Raw genomic sequence first — 19,594 nt, forward strand, 5'->3', positions numbered from 1 at the left:
AAAAGCTACATGTAAATGACTGTAGGCATATTTGAACTTATTTATGATGTGCTAAATTGTGAACGTGCAATTACTTGAACCTAAAACAATTTATGCTTCAGATGTTAAATGTTAGTTGTAAACTATCAGCAACTAAAGACTGAATGTTAATACATAAAAAAAAAAAATTAGAGTTGCCTCTAAATGTATAAATGATGTATATGTATACTGTGATACAATATAAATTCCATTTTAAACCCCAAATAAAAAAAAATACATTAAACATGTTCCTAGTCCAATGGTTCATTTATTGAGACTCATTTAGACTTAAAATTTATCAAATGCTAGACTGCATTCAAACATTTTACCTATTACATTCGGTTCCTGAAGCAACCTCAACAAATGTGATTTGAAACATGCATTTCAAATCTACAAAGTCTGCCCCCACCCCCCCAAAAAAACAAATCTCATTTGTCTGGCTACTAGAGAAAATGGCACGCATATTTGTCAAAACTGCAAATGGAGAAAATCTACTGTAGGGTCTATAAATCAACAAATACAGCTTTCTACAAGGGTCTCAGGTCAGTAAAACTGAGCGACTGAAAATTAAGGCTTCTTTGTAACACTGAGTGAATTCAGCATGTCAGCCACATGGACATGTGTCGATCAAGAGCAGTACCGTTCTGCTCTATTCAGAAATAAAGAAGGGATGTACTGAATACCCTTTTCCATACCCAGTTATCAAAGGTTATTTACATAATCATCCAGAGTGACTCTTTCTTTAAAGTGAACGAGATTTCACTGTCGGTAAAACATAGTAAAAAGATAACATCATACACGCTGTATCAAACTCTAGACTTCTGAGAGAAATGAGGAGCTAATGTGAATTAAATATACACAACTGCACATAGAAATTCATTTACACTTCAACATTTACAAGACACAGGTCCAATGAACCCCAAAAAGTGCCTTTACTTACATGTGTTTACTGTGTCAGAACGTTTGTTTTGCTTCTTTAGGTACAAAATTTGAAGTCCATTGTGTGACTAACAAGCAAACATCAGCTATTTGGGAAAAATGAAAGTTTAAAATGCATCATTGTTTAAATCATGTACAGCATTTTGCAATGTACCTGTGCACTTTCTGTAATTGGCAATAAGCAAATATATTGTTGAATACAGATGGAGGGGGAAACGTGAAATGTACAGTTTATTATGTCCGACTCCATTAAAACAATGAAAATAAATTTCGCAAATAAATTCAGTTTCCTGCTGAAGTCGTTCTATAATCAAAATTTGCTTCTTTGCACTTACACCCTGATTCAGGTCAGTTCTGAATGTTTTCTAGGGGAAAAAGTCAACGACTTCTATGAGTCTCTTTATTCTCTCCTAACTTGAGAAAGAGGGCTCCCACAAAGTGACTCAGATCCCACAAAGTGGAAAGTGATGAACAAATCACTGTGTCTGGTAGCCAGCCATGCCAAAATTAGCCTGGTTCATCACAGGACCAGGCTGTGCCTGAGAGGGCTGAGTTCCAAAACCTCCGACCCAAGCAGGAGACTGTGACTGTCTGAAAGGAGAAAGCAAGTTTATTTATTTATTTCCTATGAATTCTCTGAAAACCATAAATATGTTTTCAATGGTTGACTTTTTCATATTTTATCCCATCAATTCAATCAACAATTTAAAGTGTAATACGTCTTAAGCTTGTTGGTGTAAAATACACTATGTAAGATTTTGTACAAATGTAACTAGAGTCCAATAACTTGCATGACAATGTTTTGTGACCCATACTTTTTAAAAAATCTGCATTATCTATGCATACCTAAAACTAGGCCTGGGCGATAAAACGATAACGATATGTATCGCGATAGACACGTGTTCGATAAAACGTAAAAACGTTTATTCTTTGTCGGAAGAAAACAGAGGTCGCAAAGCTAGTTTGGTTGGGTCATGCACACTCACTCCGTGACCGGCACTAGGACGCTGAAGTAGTACGGTCGCGATTCAGGAAGCATAAAAGGAGACAAGATGGCGCTTCACATCGCTCAGTCTGCCCATGCCGTTTCCGACGCTTCGCCGGATCTTATGAGAGTACTCTCAACTTTGGGTCCAATTCCTGATTGAGTGTAAGTTGCTAGAACGCGGAATTGTGTAAACTCTTGCTCTCGGCATGAGAGAGTTCTTACAATAACTCTCGTGGTTATTCTGCCTGTTTCGGTTTACCGTCCATGCTACAAGAGCAGACAAAACACTATGAGCGTGCAATATCTCCACTGCCCGCTCAACAGCTCGATTCTGCGCGTGCAGTTTATCCCCTGCTTGCTTAACCTGTTCTCCGTGCATGCGCGGCTTCTCGATTCTTGCATGCAACATTTCTTTTATACGACGCGTTTTCTGTGATTATTTAATTACTTATTTATGTATTTTATTTAATTCTACAGTTTTCTTTTTTCAATATAGTTAATTTAGAGTTAGTTTCATTTCTACAATTGGTGCAAACTTTGCTAGATTATAGATAAGATTCCCATTCCCCTGCCATTCTGTGATCGGCAGTGATCGGCAATCGGCAGATCATGATCTTGGTGATCGGTAATCAATGATCGGCCCCAAAAATGCTGATCGGAGCATCTCTACCCGTGACAGTTGCATTAACAAAGGCACTCGCTCTCTGGTAACCTAGCAACATAGGGAGTGAGACGCTAACGCCAATCATGTAACAGTATCATGTTTGGTTGCGCCATATTGTTGTCTCATGCTGGTCTGCTGGATTCCTCTTCATAAGCAGAAAATGCACTTTGCACTATTTTATTACACTTTATTAAGCATTTCTTACATTTTCTTTCATTTTGCACCTTAAATGTTAAGAGATAATTGTTAACATTGTGATAATTGTTAGCATTGTGACCTTAGACTTATGTTTACATTTTAATTATTTGAGTTTTCCATGGTTAGACATTTCTGTCTTAATAACTGAAAGGACTATGATCAGAGGAAGGTTAAGTTTAAAATAAAAATGTTAAATGTAATATATTTTTCTCCTGGTTCTTATTTTAAATGGGTCATAAAAAATATCAATAATTATCTATATCGACCGATATGAAACACTGATATCGTGATACAGTTTTCAGCCATATCGCCCAGCCCTACTTAAAACTCAACCAACTTACTCCACTCCAAATCCCTGCTGATTCCATGTCTGTCCGTACATTCCATAGGAAGGTACTTGCCACCCATTTGTCATGTACTGGCCATACTGCTGGGGATTCCCATACATCTGATTCCAGTGACCCCACTGTCCATATTCCACCTGCTGGAAATGACCAAAATTCAGCAAAAAAAAAGACTTACTACATATAAGCTTTAATATGATATATTAATAAAGAACTATAAAATGATGCACACTTGTTCTGTTACAGGCTGTACAGTTTTTGCCATATCAGGTGACTCTTTGCCCCAGTAGCACTTAACAATATGGCCTTCAATAGTTGTTCCATTCACTGACACAATGGCATGGGCAGCACTTTCATGAGAAGAAAACCTGTGGACAGAAAAAAATCCACAATAAGCAAACAAACCTTTTGGCATATGTCAATTTAACTTTGGAGCCAATAATGGAGATACATAGCAAGGCCATGTGCTTTATCTTAGCTAAAGCTTCAACAGCCAAAGTTAAAGCCTCTTTAAAGTTAAAGTACACTTTTCTTACCACAAGTTTAAAACGTCTAATGTTACAATCTGACTGGCTCTCTACACTTCCATCCCTTAGGTTTTCAGTTGTAAAGCAAACTTTAAAACAATGTTAGGATCCTGTAATCAGAGTTAATCTCATGTGTGCCAACATGCTACAGGAAAGTTTCTATTGCTTAAGCAAGTGGATCTTGAACACATTTATGGACAGGATGTACCAGACTTTATAGCAAAGCTAGCTTTGAATTTTCTAAGTAAGTCATGGGACAGGTAAAATGGTTCCAGTATAATAATAATTTATTGAAAATGCATTTCATTGTTTGATTTTAGGTTTGGAATACCAAACAGGGAAACAAGAGTGGTGAGTATAAATAAAAAAAAATTTCAGCAACCATCAACAAGGGTATTTCCTCACATATGGCTGCAATAATAAGCAAAGTCTAAAGCTAGTAACAGCAGCTTTCTTAACTTCTTTGGCGCCATCTAATGGAATACTAGTGCAGCCGCACATCAAAACTGGCAAAGCAAAAAACAGTCTAAGCAAAAAAAAAAAAAAAAAAAACACACACACCCTTAACTGCCTATTGAGAGAACACACAATATATGGTCAAGATCCATAATAAAGAAGTGAAGACACATAAAAGACAGAACTGGTGCACGTGTACTGGAAACATGACATCAAGTTATTGCCAGTAATGGACCTGTAACCAAGACCAAAAAAATAAAATAAAAGATGCTTTGAGGTCCTACCTGATAAAAGAATAGCCTTTTTCTGGGAAAACTCTGATTTCCATTATTTGGCCAAAAGGTGAAAACGTCTGTCGCATCAGGTGGTCTGTCAAAAAAAACAATGTAAATTCCATAATAAATATGTAACACCAGATCCTCAAAATACAAGAATATTACGAATATTAGACGAACACCATGTCTGAATTACCCGAGAGTCCTGATTGGATGCCACCACAGTATACAGTGCAGTTCTGTGGACTTGACTGGTTCACAACATCTTCATATCTCAACTGCTTTGGGCTGGCTAAGATTTTACAAAACAAAAAAAGTATTAAAAAACTAAGTAGAAATAACTATTCTAAAACCTGGTCAGCAATTAATACACTACACAGCAAATGTTTACAGAGTACAGTTAGGTATTGTCTCATTCCACCAACATATTTTACCCTCAAATAGGACAAATACACAATCCTGGGCTCCTCTAGCATCAGGCTCTACCTACTGACTGCTATGACAATTATACAAGGTGACTGATTTACTTACTATCTTGAGTATTCTTAGGGGCTGGGGGCTTCCGAGTGGCCCAGTTGGTCCGAATCTGCCGTCCTCCTAACCACTGGCCGCCCATATGTACTATTGCATTCTCTGCATCCTATAAATAACAAATATATGCTTAAAATATGCACTATTATTGTAATGAAGAAAGGGTGAAAGTCATAGGAAAAACTGCTAGCCTTTCATCACTGCCTTTCTATAATCTGCCCCTGCTATTGTAACTATCAATAAAAACATAATGGACTGATTCATCCACACTATAAAATTTAAATGTCAAATAAATTTAACTAATTAACATTTAATGCAATGAGCATTTAAAAAAATAATTGTTTAAATTTAAATAAAACTCAAAATGGGTCATAATAAATATAATAAACAGAAATAGAAATAACCTTCACTTTGTGTTCCTGAGCTGGAGCCTTACCAGTTTGTTATAGAAGGACACAAATCCATACCCCTTTGATTTCCCTGTTGTCATATCCTTCACCACACGTGCATCCCTGTAAGAATATGACAGACCAGATGCGTCAGGTCACTTTAAATAAGCCAGCATGGTAAGAAATGAAAGGAACCATACACACACAGTACTGTGAAGCATTGTTATAGTACCCTAAGTAAATGAATTGATAACACTATCAATTCTCTGAAACTTCTCACTATAGGTATGCTATCAAAAATATAGAATCATGCAGCCTACAATAAATTGCTTTGTAAAACTCCTGCTCAGTCAAGGTTTTTATTATATAGTCATCCTGGTGTTAAACACAAGACTTTACAGGTTACCCTATTAAAAATAAGAAAACCACTACAAACACATTATTTACCATGCATTCCTAATTTCTGTTTCTGTCTCTATTCCTACCAGCAGAGTTACACAGAAATATTAAAAGTGGAAAAAAAGGAATTAAACGGCATACATGGCCTGTTAACTGATTTCTTTATTTTTCCTGGTCAATTCTTTACCACCATTATGGAGTTTGGGAAGCTGCAAATTTCGAAAAATTGACATTTTCAGAATTTTAAGAGAATCAAACTATCAAAACAACTAGGCAAACCACAAAATACAACACTTTTACAAGTTCAAGAAATATTGAAGGATTGTTAAAAAAAAAACTACACTACTTCAATGTTAATACAAAAATATGGCAGTATATAAATATAAAAAAGATAAAGAGTAAATAGAAAAAAATCTACATCTGAGTCCCCAGTGTGCACAGTTCCTTGCTGTTAGCCTTCAAGCTCCTGTCCAATCCTATGAGCATTTCTGTAAAATAACCAGAGTGCTATTAACTAACACTCACAGCTAAAAAGGAATCTGAAAAATGTTTAGCTTTATTGTAACAATTTTAACCAAATATTGAACTGTTTTAGAAGTAAACAGTCAAATTTACTTACCATTTCCTCAATTGTATCAAGACTGTGTAGTGGTAGTGAATAATTTTTTTAAGGAATACCTTTACAACATCGCTCTAGACACAGTTTTTCCTAAAAAGTCCTAAAAAGCTAATTTCTTTTATTGTTTTGGCAACTGAAGAACATGTGCAGATTTACTAGTGGTAGTGGGCAATAGATAAAGACCTGCAGAGATAGTGCTTCAGATTTAATGCGTATATGAATTTAGTTGCATTTAAATTTTAGACTTCCACCTTAGATTCATGTCTCTCCTATAACACACAGCAAACACGGTCAAGTCCTTTTCCCCTCAACTCAATGACAAGTATACTTGGGGGAAAAAAATAGGACAACAGACATCTTAGTCTAAGTAATCATTAGATTAAAATTATACGAATGATTTCGTATAATAAACCTCAGTGGCAAAGCACAAAACTGCTTAAAACTTACGAGATTTTCCCAAAGGGAGCAAATGCCGCTCTAATATCATCAGTGGTGATCTCAGGACTCAGATCTCCCACAAAAACATGGAAATGATCTGCAAAAGGGAAAAAAAAACAGTTATACTGAAATCATTTACTGTTCTAGCATTATAAAATGCATCACAATACATATTGAATTGTTCACACTCGCTCACAAATATTTTTAATTTTTGTTTAAACTCCGTTAGCATTTCATTACACTCTTACAGCAAAACACAATGTCTAATAGATTCTAAATAAAAGCCAACTTACTGGATGTGTCCTTCTTCTGACTGCTTGGAGTCGTTGCCCAATTCACCTTGACCTCCTGCATAAAGTTTAGACAAAATGATTGACTTGCACGAGACTATTACACATGATCAAGGTTTCAGTTTACACATCCGAATCCCGGGTGAAGATGTACCTTTCCTAGAATCTTCCTTCCGTTCATTGCTGCTAGAGCGGCTGCAGCATCTCTGTGCTCATAGAACTCCACAAAACAATATGGGTCATTGCTTGTGTGCTGCAATATAGAAAATCCAACATTATCCAACTGCAGAGAAGAAACAGCAGGAAATGAATTAATTTCACATAATTATTCAGACAGAGACAAAATTGCAATTATTAAAAATATTATATATTCCTGGACAAGCTAACTTGCCTAAACAAACATTGGATTTTCAGAGTAGGCAGTAAAAACTATACAAATTACCAGATCACATTTAAGATTTTAAAAATTAAATATAGTGCTGCACAACAAATCAAAATAAAAATCAAATAAAAACCTTTAATATACACATGGTCAGAAATTTGTCAATTAAAATGCCTGATCAACAAATATTGGCAAAAATCCTTTAGAGATCATTTGACCAATTATTTGCCTAGATAAACTGTATGAATTAAATGGTACATTTAATATCACACTAACTTGCAATCAAAATGTGTCAAAATAAACAATTTGACTTTTATCATGAATTTGTGCAGCCCTAATTATCTCCAACTTTTTAATCACCAGTTGTTTTTTTTTACTTGCATGGCTTATAATTGAAGTCAGCATACTGGATTGTAAATTAATAAACCATCATACATCATTGATTGTTTATGCTTAAAATCATCCATGCAACCTTTCTAGCTGGCTCTTTAATTTATTAAACACAAAAGTAAATTCTTACCTCTGTTATCATTTTACAACTTTTACAAGGACCAATCTGGGTGAAGAGCTGAAGGATTAAGTTCTCTGTAACATCCCTAGACAGGTTTCCCACATAACTGCAAAAGTGAAAAATGAGCTTCTTAAATCTCAGATCATTACAAACAACCACACACATGCATATAGCTACAAGAGTATAGATGAGAGGAGGACAGCTGTTTTTAGTTGTTGCTTTAGATAGTAATCAAAAGGAACATATTTAAAAAAAAAAAAAAAAAAACAGAGGGTTGTTTACAAGCTCTGCGAACAAAACTGTGAAATCTAAATAACAAGCCACAATGTAAACGTTTTCAAATTTTATAAGAGAACAAAAAACCTACTAAAGGGACTAAAGGTATCTGTACCTTACATTATAGAAATTAATTAATAAGTAGAGTAGTGGCATATAAAGGAACACACACAAGGTAGTTAGAGAACGATTGTTATTTATGCAAACGTGTTTGTAAGAAAGTGTAAAAATGTTAGACTTTTTCAGCTATACAAATGTAAACAATAACTTTAAGAATAAATTATGGCAGTCTGGGGTGAAACGTCTTAAAGAACATAAGGCATTATTGTTGCCAGTGTGTTAGAGAAAGAGAGGCCACGGCACCCAGGCTATTAGGCCTCCGAAAAATCGCAGCTGGGGACACATCAGACAATAGCTAACATTTAGCCTGGTTAGCTAGTGACAAAAACACTTGAGCTATTTATATCTTATTCGACGCTTAAAATGTATAATTCGCGTACCAGATATAGCAAAATATCAATGTCCACCAATACATTCGTTCTTTTTCAGCATTTAGTTTTAAATAAACTCCTACATAAGAGAACAAGTCAAGCCCGCGTACAAGTTAATATTAGCCTCGGTCACAAAACGCTAGCGAGCAACCGAACACCAGATAGGTTTCATCAAGCAAGACACATATTTAGGCGTTTGGTACCAATACATTTTTGTCTTATACGTAGCTAAAAAAAAACACTTGCACAGAATTTAAGCGAGGCTTTTCCTGTATGTTTCACTCCCCCGGGCTAACCAGATACGGCTAACGGTATGCTAACGACTGTGATATTTCAACACTCTAATCCAAGCGCATGGACTGGCATTGAACTGTAAATTACTTACAGGGTTTTTGGATGGCTCTCGTCTTCCATTGTCAGATATCGTACAAAGTTTAGTGTAACTTATCGATAACCAACCTGTCGTTATAGATTATGTAAAAGAACACCAAACTACTAAAGCTAGTTACTTTGCTTATTGTGTAGAAAATGGCGAAACCCGGCCAGCCAGGACTTTAATCAATGCGCATGCGCGATGGATCACGGGGTTGGACACCGAGCCGACGATGGGTGCGTTCAAGCAGCGCAGGGCTGCGCAAATTGGGAACAGTAGCTGATCTTCAGATGGTCATTACCAGACACTGCGCCTGATATTTATTACACACATAGTCGTATATCAAAGCCGTGTGTCATATCGTCATGGTTATAAACAGTATATAAGACCTTATAACCTATATACGGTACGTGATCGTAATGCAGTGCCCGCATGTTATATAAGCCTAATCTGCGCAGAGTCAGTATTGCGCAAGGAGTCTGCACCCGCCAGGAGGTTCTGGATTCAACCACAGCCAGAAACATATCATACCTGGCCAACATCCAAAAGATAAATATTACATTTAGGGCACTGTGTACTATGAAGCAAATAGTCGAATGTGATTGTTATTTTAGCTTATGTTCACTTATTTCTATATTTTAGGATTTATTTTACTGTTGGTCACGAAACTTGGGTTGTTTTAAGTGTCTCAAGTGCTGCAACTGTGCAAAAACACTGCATGGTCAAAAAACGAACAAAAAAGAGGTATCTGAATTTGAATAAGCAAATACTTTAGTCTTTAAGTCCATAAATATTGCAGTGAATAAAATGTTTTGGCTGGCAGGAATTTTTTAACTCCAATTGGTGCAGTGACTCACACATCGTTCTTGGAAGTCTGGGGCCTATCCCAGAGAATTTGGATATTCCAGGGGAAGTGGGGTACAATCTGGACAGGATCACAGGGCACACAAGTACACACACACACACACACACACACACACACACACACACACACACACACACACACACACAATGGGGAATAAAAAAACAAGTAGTCTGCTCTGATTGTCTTTCGACTATGAGAGAAAACCAAAGTACACGAAGGAACCCCACCAAGCATGAGAGAGTAGGCAAACACTACACACACAGACCTATGGTGGGAATCAAACCCTCGACCATGGAGGTGCTAATAGCTTCTCATAGAGGCCGTGAATTACTTCTCATTTATTTAAAAATAATATATATGTTATGGTTGAAGATGTATCTCGTTTGTGGAAAAAATTGTATTGGGTTCAAATTCAAGCAAAAAAGATTTTTTAAATTTTTTTAGAATTTTGTTAAGAACTGTGCAACACTATTAAATCCTGAAAGGATAGTGGTGAACTGTCATCTGTGGAGAAGAAACATGGTCAGAAAATAAATTCTGAATGATTATTCTGAATTATGTCTGTATTTGGAGAAATTGTAAACAGGTGAAGCTGCATCATAAAAATGCAGAGTAGAAATCACAGCCATGATTAATGATGAATTAATGGTGAAAGTGCATTTCTACATGCACTACCATGAACTCCCAGGACTGGAATTGAATAGCTGTGTGGCATAAAGCTTGGACTTTGGAGCATTAAAAAAGTTCTGTGGTTTCATGAGTCCAGATATACCCCATTCCAGAGTGATGGGTACATCAAGGTATTTTTTTCCTGACGGCATGGGCACATTCCAAATCAACAATGCCAAGATTTATCAGGACTCTCTCTCTCTCTCTCTCTCTCACACACACACACACACACACACACACACACACACACACATGTATTCAAAAAATATATTTTTTTCTGCAATTGGAGAATTTTTTTTTCACCCTTATATGTAGCCTTTTTAAATGTAGTTTTGATGATTATGACTTACAGCTCAAGAAAATCAAAAATCCAGTATCTCAAAGTATTATTATTATTATTATTATTATTATATAAGGATAAATCAATCAGCAGAGATTTATAATACAGAATTGTTGAACTTCAGAAAAATATGTTCATGTATGCATTTAGGGCTCCCTTAGCCCATACTGTTGCACCATGCAGCATGGCATTGGGGTTAATCAGCCTGTTTGCTTTAATAACAGTCTTCAACTTCTCTGTATTATTAGGTTTTTGTGTTTCTAATCTTCCTCCTGACCCTAGCCCATAGAGGATCAGGTCAGGCAAGTTAGTTGGCCAATTAAGCACAGTAATATAATGGTCAGCAAACCAGATAGTGGTAGTTTTGGCACTGTGGGCAGGTGCAGCTGGAAAAGGAAATCGGCATCTGCATAAAGCTTGATGGAAGTATGAAGTGCTCTAAAATCTTCTTGTGGATGGCTGCATTAACTTTGGACTTGGACTTCGGTTGACTGACACCAGCAGATGACATGGCACCTTAAATCATCACAGACTGATTTCCAAATAAAATGCAAAATGTATTTTCATCCAAAAAGAAAACTTTGGATCACTGATTTTTTTTATATAAACTATATTAGTATATACCATATTATGGTCCTTCGGTGTGCTTTAAAAAAAAAGTTTTACATTTTTAGATGATATATTAAGTTTGTTTGGTTGTTTGAGTAACAAAATGTATTTAAAGTGTGTGTGTGCGTGCGTGTGTGTATTTTGTCACAGTACCTGATATTATGAAATTATACCTAAGATGAAACAACAGCAATAATAATAATAATAATAATAATAATAATTACTGCTACTGAAGATGGATAAATGAATAAGAAATCCTAATCTAAGATCACATGTCATGTCCAGGGTACGAGACAGAGCTAGAACTTTCCTTAGGAGCGCACTAGTTGCTTCGCAAAACCCCGCCCCTTCAGCGCGCGTCACCGCGGAGCTTCTTTAAAGGACCCGAGTGCGCCGTCATGGCACAATATTCAGGACCGAAGCTATATCGGAGTATGAAAACACTGTCTCCTGTTGAAACAATGGCTACTAATGATCCCCTGCCTCCAGGATGGGAGATTAAAATCGACCCTCAGACCGGATGGCCGTTTTTTGTGGATCACAACAATCGCATCACTACGTGGAACGACCCCCGGCACGACAGTAAGCGGGTAAGCGCGCTGACATTCCCAAGCTGAGCCGCGGCGAAACGCGCTGGAAGTTTAGCTCCCGGCTCTCAGCCGCCTCTCTTCCTTTTAAGTCTCGTCTCATGCGTTGGATGTCAGCTAATGAATTTTATTTCTGATCAGAGAAAATTTGATCCTATTTTTTTCACTGCTGCCTTAGTCTATTTGTCTAACTTTACCTGGACTCCATTTTTATGAAATTGCGCAGAACAAATTGCAGTGAGTAAATGGATGATAATAGACCTGAAGATGGGCTGTATGGCTGAGTTGCGATTCAGTCATTCGCATGATGAAGTCCAGGCTGCGCGCCTAAAATAGCGCTTCTTCTCATATTCTCATAACGGATTGATGGGTTCCTAACGCACGGAAATATTTTCGTGTTGTGATCTAAGCTTGACTGATGTAAGTGTGTGTGTATGTGTATCTGTGTGTGCGTGTGTGTGACGCACTGCAGTTATTATGTCGCCTAAAGACCCTGAGTGTTTGACCATCTCTATAATGTTTATTTAAAGCCTCAGGAGCTGCGCAGACTGCGGTTTGTTGGTAAGATCCCTGGAACTGCTCGGTATCGCACCTCCGAAAGTTTTCCTTACATGGGATTTGAGACGGATCCACCCTCTCATGCCTCAGTGATAGCCAGTAGAAGCTTATGCCTTTAGCCAAAGACAAGTCAAGGTAGATGTTTTAGTTATCAAAAAAAATAAAGGTTGCACTTGCTATTAGATAGCACAATCTATCTGGATAAACACATACAGAGCTGATCTACATGGTCTACTAAAGACCAACCTGGCCCCAGTAACATGTATACATTCAACCCTGGGGGAGGGAGTGTTACTGTAGAATAACTTCAGCTCATAAACAGAAGGGAACATTCCTGTTACAAAGTTGAGGTTGAATCACAGGGGGCTCAGACTGGTGCTGGCCAGTTGGTATGTCTCGTTAAGAAAGATCAACACTTGCTGTTGTCCAAAGTTAGTGTCACCAAGAATCTGCTGGAAAGACACAGCTGCCAGGAGATAAACTGAGCGCGTGGTCAGGCCAACTAGTCAGAGGACAGAAGGTCACTCCTGCTCTGTTTCTCTTTTTTACAATGACATGCATTAAAAGAGCCCAGTTTGACTCTACACTTAATAAGAAAAAAATTAAGGTCATTGGTAAACTTTATAATAAGCCAAGTGGACTCATCTTTGGATCCACGTTTTCACCCGTCATATACCGTGATTGTAATATTCTAACAGTATTACCATTCTTGGATTGTAACTGGATTCAAGAGATGGTCTGGGGCTGAACCCAACAATTCACATTGATGAGTAAGGCAAGTCTTTTCTCATCAGGGAACTGTTTAGTGAAGCTCACCCCCTCACCAAGTATATTTTAAGCTACAGTGTCAACCAAACAGCAATCCATTGAGCATGCACACACACACACACACATGCAGTGAGTCATGTCGTGATGGTAAATGTATGGTGTATATTTCTAGTAATATAAAACATCTGCAACGTAGTTATTGGTATAAGAATTTACTCCGTATATGATTCTACGTACAGTATATGATATGGATCAGCGATTTAAGGGTTTGTATTTAATTTTTTTTTGGCCTTGATGTTGAAGCTAGAAAATATCACATTTAATTGTTAATCCGTAGTTTACCACACCCTTTAGGTTTACTATGTTCCCGTTGGCTATAGGGAGTAATATACCTAGAATATATTGAATTACTTTAAAAGGTCAAAAGACTACCTCTCAGGCCCTAGCCCAGTTGAATTGTTCAATCTGATTGTTTAGGTGATGACTTTATATTTTTTGTAAATAAGAAATAGAGGTTTATAGGAATTTGTTTATTCTAATACATTATTGATTCTCTAGTTCACAGTTGCTTAGTCACAGTTTACTGTGAATTGGTATTTGTGGTTTGGTAATCTAGCTGCTTATTCACAAAGATGCTCCACATTCTATAATTATAAATGTAAAGCCAGAGGAGGAGGTGCATTTTTCCTGTCTTATGAACTTAATGAGTTAAGGGAAGCGAAGGAATGACATAGTATAGTTGTTATAACATAATTTATAACAGAAAGTAAAATGTTTTTGCACAACATTTAATGCATCTACAGTATATAGTATAACTATTAAGTAAAAAAAATAATGCCAAATATGTCAAATATGTCACATATGTTTTATAGCAAAAATAAGGAGAAAAATATTTATACAAACAGGTCTGGACTATGTTGGTTGTGTGTATATGCATCACAGTTGCAGTAATTTATAATTGTGAAAGCATTTTGTAACAAGTATAGATATTTTACAGTATGAACTGTTATGCACACACCATTGCAGTGATATCAGACATAGTGTAAAGAGGAGCATATTTTTTTTAGCTGGTTATTTTATGTTAATGACTGGGAAGTTAGTTGTTCTTTGAGAGCATCTTTCAAGTTAAGGAAAATATCCTGGACTAAGAATAGAATAAGTTTTTGTTTCTTTGATGTAGCCTAACCAGATGTATTCCTATTTGTGCAATGAATTTAAAGATTTTAAAGAATTCTGCTTTAAAGCAGCCTCCTTTAAGATTAAAGGTAGTAGCCCATATGATTTTTCCCACTGTAACAGAAAATATAGTGTAGCATGTGTGAAATATTACATGGTGCCGAATAATGACAGCTTACACTAATCTGTTAGGGGACCCAGTGACTTTGTTAAGGTCGAGTGAAAAGATTTCACTGTAACATAAACTAAACTTTACCCTTTAAATTCCTTCCAATACCTTCTAATAACAAGGCTTAATTAGTTTCAAGTAATGTTTTAGTTCATGAACCATTTTCTGAATAACTCAGTAGAGATTATTTACAGCATGTTGTTTGTCAGTTACATATGTTTATTTAATGTATATAATAAATGTGTTGCAGGGCAATCAGTTCTCGCCCAACGGCCCCTGTGCATCTACAGAATCATCTCCTCAGGACATGCACAAGATCTTTTTTCCGGAGATGAAACAGCCAACACTGCGTCAAGGATATATCCCCATCCCAGTCACCCATGAAAACATAGAGTCCAGGCAGCAGCAGTATCCACCATTTTCTTTCATGTATCCAGCAAACCATCAAAACCTAAGAGCAGATGGCCGGACTCCATCCCCAACTCCCACACTGCACTGTCGACCAAGATCTCCGGTACAGGCCACGTCAGAGGCCGATTCACATTGCTTGTCCTGTTCACCTGTCTCACATGGACCTGAGGTACAATCCCAGTGAATTATATTTTTGATGTGAAGGGTACATGCATGAAAGAAAAAAATGGTATTTTGGGGAATGTAAAGATTATTTTAGGTAGGGGTATTTTGGGACCTGGAACAATGCTTTTTAAGCAGTTCAATCTGTGTAGAATGTTTTATTGAACAGAATAAATTGTATCAAAAACCTGAGGCCCACAATTAAACATTTGAGAAATCATACAACATTTGGCAATAAACTATGTTATAAGTCAGGGATAAGTCAATAAGGCATAAAATACAAGAATTTACATCTGTACAATGGTACTTTACAAATAATACATAGAAAGCATGGAGAATGCTTTAAATATTATGGTATTTAATTCTTATAATAAGCTGTTTAGGCCTTTTTAAATAGTTCAATAATTGACCAGTTTAACTACACCATGTGAAAGTCGCACATATTCAATTAAATAGATAGATATGTATAATGACTAATGATTTTGTCTGTACTTATTGTACTCTCCATTCCAAAACCCTTATGTGTTCTTTATTTTGTCTCTCTGGTGGAACAGTTAAAGGTTATATGTGGATTAAAATTTGAAAATTGAAATTGTGACACACTGGTGGTTTAATCTCTTTTCATGGACAATAATCATCTTCTCAAATTCTGAATTCTTCATTTATGTTGTTGATTATAGGTACACCATGTGCACCACTCGCCACAGGGGACACAGAGTTCTCATACCAACTCACATCATCAACCTTCCAGACCCAGCAGTACAGGCCTCCGGGCAGGCTATATTCCCATTCCTGTCATTCATGAGGGGACTGGAGTCAGCCCACAACCCCAGACTGTCCATCCTAAGCGCTTGTGGCAAACAGAATACCAACCCCCCGTTCACAGCCGCCAGTCAGAAGATTGGAGCCCCACATTTTCCATGCGAGAAAAAGTCCCAACCTACCGCGAACAAGTGCCCATCCAGCTCGAGCAGAATCGCTCTCCAAGTCCTATCTTAGCACCCAATATAAGGGCTCAGGAGCCAGTCAGAGCACAGATCATGAGTGACAGACCACAGGTAATACTGGTAGAGTTAATACTTAGGCATGTTTAATAAAGAGTGAGATACAAATAATATACAGCAGCATGATGTAAAACTGTGGTATAAACCTAAACACCTGTGATGTTTTATTTAATATAATTAACCTGAAATAGACCAATGTACTTTTAAGGAAAGGGTGATTTGAGGGATAATAATTATATTTCATAAAAATCAATTGTTATGTAAAAAAATAATTAAATTCAACAACAGGAACTAATGTCTTATTTTCTTTTATTTCCCCAGGTCCAGCAGCATGTTGTGCATACAGAGATTCCTCCAAAAGTTGATTATCCTGTTGAACATCGTACCAGCCCCCTCATTGAGATTCCTATTCAGAGAGTGGCTGAACCACAGCAGCCTATACCACACCCTATATCACCACTGACACAGCATCCCATACAAGAACCTGAACAAGAATTTAAACAGACCCCCATACAACAGCCTGTGCTACAATCTGAGCAACTGCCATCTCCAATGCCAGAGACCGCTAATGTAGGTTTCATGCAGTTTCCAGCAGCACCAGAACCTCAGGAACAAGCAGCTCCACAACAAGAAGACCAACTTGATGAGAAGGTGGAGCCAAGCTCAAGTCACCCAGGGCTGACAAAAGTACAGCAAATATTGGAGCGGGTGGAGAAACTGGCCCAGAAGGTAAAAGGTTTTGATGGGAAAAAGAATGATAAAAGATATCTGACACTGGAGGAATTTTTGACCAAAGAACTGTTGGCTCTGGACTCAGTTGATCCAGAGGGACGTTTAGATGTACGTCAGGCCCGACGTGATGGTGTCCGCAGAGTACAAACCATTCTTGAGGAACTGGAAACGCTTGGTGAGAAAGCAGAAGCACAGGTGAGCATCAGCAGCACTGATGCTGAGAAAGGAGAGCCAAGTTTGATCAACCAGGCAGACATGGAGAAGGCCAAGGAGATATCATAACTGCAAACCAAAGCTCTAGTATGAAAGAGACACCAATCACATCTCCTCAGTCTGTTACTGGTTGCATGCACAATTAATTTTTCTGTTGACTGACAGTTAATATGTGATTTGTTTGCTGAGTGCAGTTGTGCGTGCTGTTATGTGCGCTCTTGTGGAATGTTCTGTACAAGTGTCTTGTAGCAGGACCATTGTGGTGACCTTGTGGTGGCTAAGTTTCATCTTGAAACTCAGTCTCAAATAAGAGGCCTTTATTCAAATGAATGTGCTTTATTTTTGCTTTTACTTAGGAGAAGTATCCAATGTTTGCCTTTAGTCTTTTTCATGTATGATAAAAAGCTTTTCAAATTTCACTAAGAATTCTCACCGTTTCTTAGAAAGACACTGATTTTATTAATTGATTTTATAACAGCAGGGAAAGACAAACATTTAACTAGCATGAAAAGTTCCAAGGTTTCACATGAAAAGCAAACTCCTCTATCTATTATTTACATTTGAAAAACAAAAACTGATCAGATTAGCTGTGTTTTGACTATAATGTTGTGATCTTGATACTTGTCAACATCAGTATTAATGGTTGAATGATATAGACAACAGTGTTATATTTCTATTCTATTTTTGTGCCAAAATGAACATTTTTACATATTTTCCAGTGGTAAAAATGTCCACCATCTCCATTAAAGTGTATTCCCTTAAAAAACAAAGTATACATGAATAATAAAAGACCTGAAAATTATAATGTCTCTTCTTCTTGTTTGACTTCTGTGAGGCTTTAGAACTCTGCAAGCACCTAATGACTTCAGTGGAAAGTAGCAGTGTTCTATTACAGATTATATGCATACTACCACAGATTTAAAAAAATGTCAAAATGATTGCAATTAAACATAGGGTGCATTTTACTAAAAGCCAAGATGTTTTGTTATGTTTTTTTTCTTTGAAAGTACATGCCATAGAAAATATTAAAGGTCTAATATAATTTGAACTAAGGTTAGAATATTTGGCCACTTGTTTTATTCGTGATCTGGTTAAATTATAACATACTAAACATTATTAAACTGAAGCTTAAAGTATATTAGCTCATCTGTTTCTAGGCATAATCTACGCCATCCATCAATAACAAGGCCCACCACACCACAGTTAGAAGCTACTGTATGTAGTTTGTGTTTTTACATGCACAAATTTTTTTAATCGTTTTGGTGAACTGTTCTTAATGCACAGTAATACTGAAGATTACCTTGGCTTTGAGCCAGCTTAAAAGACATTCACATGTTAGAGTCATTGCTAAGAATGGTCCACTATCCAAATAATATCCAATCAGTGGTAGACTATGGGATGGGAGATCACCTGCACACAAAGTGTCCCTTTATGGTAGGTGTACCTGATAACTCATCTAATGAGTATACATAAAGATTGGATACTGAGTATAAAATGAATGTCACCATAGTTGAAATAACAGATAAACAGATAGACAGACCTGGTAGGATTAAACATTTTCCATAAATCTAGGTCAAACCTGTCAACTTGATATATATATATATATCCTTATTTGTTAATAAGCCTTAAAAATATTCATAAAGGAACAGAAATATGGTTTTAATTATTGATTGCTGACTCTGGAAGAGATATTTCCTTCACATCAAACAAAGGAATCCAGAAAGCATGCTTATAAGCAGCAGCAGCAGCAGTGGTGAATCACGCACAGGCCTGAGTTGTTGTGCTCTGTTCCCCACCCGCCTTGAAATGACGGAAGCGGTCACGTGACGTGGTTCCTGCAGGAACTCGGCTTTAGCCACTCCTCTGGTGTTGCCATGTCCACTTTAATGTCTCTGGTTTTGCTGCTGAATAAATGAGATTTATTACATTTGCGTAATGAAACACTCACTGGATGAGGTGGTTTACTATTTATAGATCATGACCTATAAAAATCTGTGACTTATGTGTCAGAGAATTTAGTCTAATAATTCTCAACTCAAAGGTATTATACTATAGTGCTGCTGAATTCTCAAAGCTAGTCGTACAGAATTTCTGGCAGTAGTTCAGGTTGATATGAATGTTCTTGATGTTAGTTCTTTAGTTACTCATCTATAGGGGCTTGTACAGGGATAATATTATGATGTAGATTTTGCATTTTCCAGTTTGTCTGTTAAAAATCTCAGG

General features: G+C 36.9%; 2 protein-coding genes across 8 annotated transcripts; one reads left to right on the forward strand and one right to left on the reverse strand.

The window, feature by feature from the left end:
• Nucleotides 1-266: 266 nt before the first annotated feature.
• Nucleotides 267-9,282, reverse strand: tial1 (TIA1 cytotoxic granule-associated RNA binding protein-like 1). 7 transcript variants are annotated; one of them, XM_053502108.1, is made up of 12 exons: nucleotides 9,121-9,282; nucleotides 7,978-8,074; nucleotides 7,230-7,328; nucleotides 7,079-7,133; nucleotides 6,795-6,882; nucleotides 5,377-5,452; nucleotides 4,941-5,049; nucleotides 4,606-4,701; nucleotides 4,419-4,503; nucleotides 3,384-3,519; nucleotides 3,149-3,288; nucleotides 267-1,548 (listed from the first exon to the last, which is right to left on the reverse strand). In XM_053502108.1, the coding sequence occupies exons 1-12, from the start codon at nucleotides 9,147-9,149 to the stop codon at nucleotides 1,434-1,436; spliced, it is 1,125 nt and encodes a 374-aa protein (XP_053358083.1). In that variant the 5' UTR covers nucleotides 9,150-9,282; the 3' UTR covers nucleotides 267-1,433. The 7 variants fall into 7 exon arrangements, 6 of the variants coding, with proteins under 6 accessions (XP_053358083.1, XP_053358081.1, XP_053358080.1 ...); XM_053502106.1 differs by having other exon boundaries at nucleotides 3,149-3,291; XM_053502105.1 differs by having other exon boundaries at nucleotides 7,230-7,358.
• A 2,701-nt stretch (nucleotides 9,283-11,983) lies between these two features.
• bag3 (BCL2 associated athanogene 3) lies at nucleotides 11,984-18,176 on the forward strand. The gene is made up of 4 exons (XM_053501229.1): nucleotides 11,984-12,181; nucleotides 15,100-15,429; nucleotides 16,103-16,480; nucleotides 16,748-18,176. The coding sequence occupies exons 1-4, from the start codon at nucleotides 11,990-11,992 to the stop codon at nucleotides 17,438-17,440; spliced, it is 1,593 nt and encodes a 530-aa protein (XP_053357204.1). The 5' UTR covers nucleotides 11,984-11,989; the 3' UTR covers nucleotides 17,441-18,176.
• Nucleotides 18,177-19,594: the final 1,418 nt, after the last annotated feature.

Source organism: Clarias gariepinus, chromosome 8 (assembly GCF_024256425.1).
Source record: "Clarias gariepinus isolate MV-2021 ecotype Netherlands chromosome 8, CGAR_prim_01v2, whole genome shotgun sequence".
Classification (NCBI taxonomy): Eukaryota; Metazoa; Chordata; class Actinopteri; order Siluriformes; family Clariidae; genus Clarias; species Clarias gariepinus.